Source organism: Heterocephalus glaber, unplaced genomic scaffold, assembly GCF_053883595.1.
Source record: "Heterocephalus glaber isolate CG9 unplaced genomic scaffold, H.glaber_assembly_v1.0 deba00001246, whole genome shotgun sequence".
Classification (NCBI taxonomy): Eukaryota; Metazoa; Chordata; class Mammalia; order Rodentia; family Bathyergidae; genus Heterocephalus; species Heterocephalus glaber.
The window spans coordinates 15,335-20,818 of NW_028258226.1; the positions used below are offsets into that span (position 1 = coordinate 15,335).

The following is a 5,484-nucleotide window of genomic DNA, read 5'->3' on the forward strand; positions in this document are numbered from 1 at the left end:
AATTTACCAAATCTATGGGAAGTCTTGCAAGGATTCTTTGCATATATTATCTTGCTCTAACTAATATCTTGGATTCATACAGCATCTCTCAAGATATGTTTTCATTTAATTTTAGAAGGAATATATTATGACAAATACACAACCAAATCCACTCATTTTACAAAAGATACAATAGGGATGTGTAGCAGATCAACAGCAAAAAATCACCTCCCTCCTTGGTGAACTTTAAATAACAAAATTTCTAATAGCTGGTTCTCTGTCATTCTCTGGCCAAGGCACCCACTTTAACCCCAACAGACTGACAGTTGTCACAGTCCCCCCAGCCTCATATAGATGAAAGCCAGTGACTGAGTAGAAATCAGCCCTCACTGGAACCCTGAGCAGAGGTTGGACAACTGCTTCTCAGAAACTCAGGAAACTCATGCATCAGAAAATGTGACTCATAAATAAACCAAAAGAATATGGCTACACAGATATCAGAATCTGATCAGATAAAACAGTTTGGGGAATTCCTGGGAACCTACAATAAACTTACAGAAACCTGCTTTCTGGACTGTGTTAAAGACTTCACAACAAGAGAAGTAAAACCTAAAGACATCACCTGTTCAGAACATTGTGTACAGAAATATTTTTAAATGACATAATGAATATCCATGAGATTTCAGGAATCCCATATTCAGCAGAATGAGGCCCTGGCAGCCAAAGCGGGACTTCTTGGCCAGCCCCGATAGAGAAGTCCCAATGGCTGAGCTCTGGGTGGAGGCTGCCACGGCTGTTGCCCTGGGAAAGAGGACACATCAGGTGGAATCCCTGGAAGTGTTGGGCACCATGTTGAGCCATCATGACTATTTGGCAAATGGAAACCACTAGAAAAACAAAATTGCTGCTCACCAGGGATCAAAATAGAGGATCTTATTGTTCAGTGAAAATAAAAAGGTGCAACATTAAGGTTGAGGCCTTAAGATTCAGTAGTTTGGTAACTTATTTAGAAAAATAAGGCACTGTTTCTTCTACTGTGTTAATTTTAAAGCAAAATATGTGTTCAATCATGTAAGAGAAAAACATTGCTGAAAGTGAAATAAATGGGAATATCACTGAAAAAAAATTTCTAATAGCCACTCTCAAGTAAAATGTGTGTCTGTCTTGTTGACCTGTAGTATGCCTGAGACATTCTGGAAGGCATAGAGTCCCTCAAGTTTTACCTGCTGAATGTTCCTTAGAAGACACGGCTCCTCTTTGACAGGATCTGTGAAGCTTTAAACACCCAGAGCAAAACCTAGGCACCATGGTTCTGCTAGGTCATCAGTGATTCTGACCTGCTGTCCCTACCCTATTCAGTCCCTTGCCTTTAATACAGGGAAATAAACTGTTCGCCAGGGCCTGAGACAAAACTAGCTCCCTAGTTTGAAAATGTGACCTCTATTGATACCTAGTATTTTATATTAAATTCTGGCAGCCTCTTCCTCACGTTCCTCCTCTCTCTTCCATATCACTCATATTAATTCTTGTCACTGTCCTTTTTAATCACTTATATTTTCAAAATCTTAATAAATGTGAGCAAAACAGGGCTTGAGATTTCTCACTTTTAAATAAAATCTGTGTGCTTTGGTCTCAGTTGCCTGTAAATGGAACTTCCTTCCAGCTGATCAGTTATTATTGAACTCATGGATCAGTAGCCTCATTCTGGGCATTATTCATTTTGATATTTTTGCATTTGAAATTTTAACATTTTTTTGTACAGCTTAGAATTTAGAGTGATTCATTTAGTTCTACCACCAGTTGTCTTCCAAATATCCTCAAAAGGCAGATTAAGTGTCTCTAATCTGAAATATTTCAAAATCCAAAACTTTTGAACACCAGCCAGATGCCACCATTGAAAAACTACTCACCCAGGGCCGGGGATTTAGCTCAGTGGTTTCACCACCTGCTGCACAAGTGCAAGGACCCTAGTTTGATGCCCGGTACCAAAAAAATAAATAAAAGCAAAAAAGAAAATCTATTCACCCAATGCCTGTGCTGTCCATGTACACAGGCTTGGCTCCATGCACAAGCTGAATAATATGGATCAGATTACCTTTCGGCTCTAAGTATGTAAAACATACATGCATTTTGTGTTTAATTCTATGTCCCATTCCCATTTATGTATGTGCAAATATCTGAAGAAATTGATATCTAAAACACTTTTCTTACAAGGATACACATGTAAGTAACCAATTTCTATAGGGTAATATCATCCTATACAAATTGTTTATGCCATATAATATTATTAATCAAATTTCCAGTACATGAATGTACTTCATTTTTAAATCATCATCGTTTTTACCCTTTTCAATTAAAACATTCAAAGATTTGTATTTCCATGGCTTAATTTTTAATTTTTAAAATAACTTTATCATCACACACACACACATACAAAAAATTAAAACTACTCAAAGAACAACGCAAGGGGAAAAAAACCACAATAATATTCAAACACAGTAGAACTCAATCAAAACAAAACTGAAAAGCATGGCTTAAAAATACTGATAAAATGAAGGTTTCCTAGATTTTAAATAATCTTATCTGCTAAGGTATATTAAACACTCCATATTTATGTATTTATTTATTTATTTATTCATTTATTCATGTATAAATTTGTTCCAGTGATGGAACTCCTGCTAACCAAGTGATCTAGCATTGAGTTTCATCCCTGGCCCTTCCTTATTCTATTTCGAGATGAGGTCTCACTTTATTGCCCTTGCTGGCCTTGATCTTCTTGTTTCAGCCTCAGGAGTAGTTGGGGGGGGGGTCTGGAGATTTAGCTCAGTGGTTTTGCTGCTTGCTGTGCAAGCACAAGGACCTGAGTTTGATCCTTGGTACAAAAGAAAAAAGAGAGAGGAGTAGTTGGGGCCAGAGTTTTATGTGACCACACTCAGCTACAACATTTGTTATTTATTTTCTTCTGTCTCAAATTGCTTACATTGGTCATTGTATTTGTTTAGGAATAAATAATTTTGTTTGATTAACATATACTAGAGAATGAATATTAATGACTAATAAGAATTTGTAAGTTACCAGTGTCATTTCCCTTACTCTGACCCATTCTGAGAATTTGTTCTGTGTCCACATCCTAAGCATCAGTTCTGCTGTCTATGCTGGATGCAGTGTCAGCTAACTAGACACCAGCAGGTTGGTCTCCAGAGCATGATCCTCAGATCTCAGGTCCACACGTGCACTGGAGAATTCTCCCTTCCTCTGTCCTCATGTAACTTAGCATCATTCAGCCTTTGATGTTTTACAGGATTATTGGCTATAACATGATATTTTGTTGTTGTTTAATTGGTATGTTTTACATTAAGAATTACATATGATCGAGGCACACCAGGTGCTAGTTTGGCCGTGTGGTCAAATGCGGGTACCTGCGCCCAGATACTTCCAGCTTGCCCTGCCCACTTGCATCCAGGAGACCTGAGGACACACTTCCCTGTCCCCCTGCAGGCCCACAGGCTGGCAGCTTGGCCACATGGGCACATGTAACAACAGCCACCCCACCACCCTTCCTCTGGCCTCTTGGTTTGTAAATAACCTGGATCCACACTACTGAGGCCCAGGGGGACATAAAGACCATTGTAGTGAGTTACAGAAGTGAATAGCAGACAGAGTGCCTCTTTCCAGTTCCCTGATGAAAACTGAAGCCCACTGGAAAAGTGAAGAGAATCTCTGCTATTTAGGCACACCAGACCACCATACTGGGTAAATTGGAGGGATCATCACCTCCCATTTGATCCTGGACTATTTCCAGTGGAAAGATAACTGGAACCTGTAGTAGAGCCTTGCAGAGTTAGGCCCTGCAGAAGGGCAGGGATCTCAATTTGGGACTTGCAGCTGGAAGTCTGTCTGAATTTCAGGGGTCTGTGACTGGCTTACTGGAACTCATTGACTTATAACTGACAGCACCAAAAACAAAAATGAAAAGTCATTTAAGCAAGTAACAAACCCAGGCTTCCACCCCCCAAAAGGCAATATCTGGGGAAAACGAGATGGAAAAGACTGATAATCAACCACCTGGACACCCTAAACTGATAGCACAGGAGGTAACAAAACAGATGAATGAGGCTCTAGAAAAAGTCAAAGCAGAAACAGTCTCCCAGATAACTACAGAGATGGTGAGCAGAGTGAAAGACAAAATTAGAGGTCCTAGAACAGAAACAAATAATGAAAAAAAAAATAGATGAGCTCAGAAATATGCTGGAAGCCATGAATGCCCAAAATAAAAAAGAAATGGAATCCATGAAACAGACTCAAACAGATATTCAGGAGGTTAAAAACTCCATTGTAAGCATGCATAGCAGATTGAGGGAATCTGAAGATAGAATATCAGATATAGAAGACAGGATTGCAGTTAAGGACCATGAAAACAGAGATTTCTTAAAAATAGTAAGGGACCATGAGAAATCAATCCAGCAGCTGCTAGATGATGCAAGGAAAAATAACATAAGACTGATAGGAGTCCACACACACACACACACACACACACACACACACAGGAGAAAATACAATTGACATAAAAAATTGTTCACAGAAGTAATAGTAGAAAATTTCCCAGACAGAGATGGAGAATTGGACATTCAGACAAGTGAGGCATAAAGAACTCCAATTAGCCATGAACAACAACAACAAAAACTACACCTAGACATATAATAATTAAGATCCCAGAAACCCAACAGAAGAACAAAATCCTACAGGCAATTAGAGAAAAGTAACAAATCACCTATAAAGGAAAGCATATCAGAATCATGGCAGACTTTTAAATATAAACCCTCAAATCAAGGAGAAGCCAGAGTCAAGTATTTCAAGCCCTAAAAGAAAATAACTTCCAACCTAGACTGCTGTATACTGCAAAACTATCTTTCAAAATTGATGGGGAAATTAGATCCTTCCATGACAAAAAACACCTGAGAAATTTAATGAATACTAAACCAGCACTCCAAACAATACTAAGCAATATCCTAGAAAAACACAATGAAGATCAGAACTTCATGAGGCTCATCAGAGGGAAGCCACCAAGAAAGGTAAGAAACTAAAGCAAAAGGAAAACAAACAAACAAACAAAAAAACAAGAAATAAAAGAATCACCAATAGTAAAACATCATGAGAAGGATGAGTCAATATCTATCAATTATAACTACCAATGTTAATTAGACCTCAATTCACCAATCAAAAGAAATAGACTGACTAAATAGATTAAGAAGCAAAATCCAACAATATGTTGTATACAAGAAGCACATCTAACTCAAGAAGAAATACATAGACTGAAAGTAAAAGGATGAAAAACAGTTCTTATGCCACAGAAACCCAGAACAAACCAGGGGTAGCAATTTTGTTTGCAGACAAACTAGATTTCAAATTAAAATTAATTAAGAGAGACAAATATGGTCATTACATCCTTGCAAAGGGATGAATCCAGGAGGAAGAGATGACAGTCATAAATGTATATGCACCAAA

General features: G+C 38.2%; 1 protein-coding gene across 3 annotated transcripts; it reads left to right on the top strand.

The window, feature by feature from the left end:
• The first annotated feature begins 461 nt into the window (after window positions 1-461).
• LOC106008757 (mitochondrial import inner membrane translocase subunit Tim9-like) lies at window positions 462-813 on the top strand. Of its 3 annotated transcripts, none has more exons than XM_013069558.2 (2): window positions 462-594; window positions 664-813. In XM_013069558.2, exons 1-2 carry the CDS (start codon window positions 462-464, stop codon window positions 729-731), a joined length of 201 nt encoding a protein of 66 aa, XP_012925012.1. In that variant the 3' UTR covers window positions 732-813. The 3 variants fall into 3 exon arrangements, with proteins under 3 accessions (XP_012925012.1, XP_012925013.1, XP_012925014.1); XM_013069559.2 differs by having other exon boundaries at window positions 679-813; XM_013069560.2 differs by having other exon boundaries at window positions 682-813.
• Window positions 814-5,484: the final 4,671 nt, after the last annotated feature.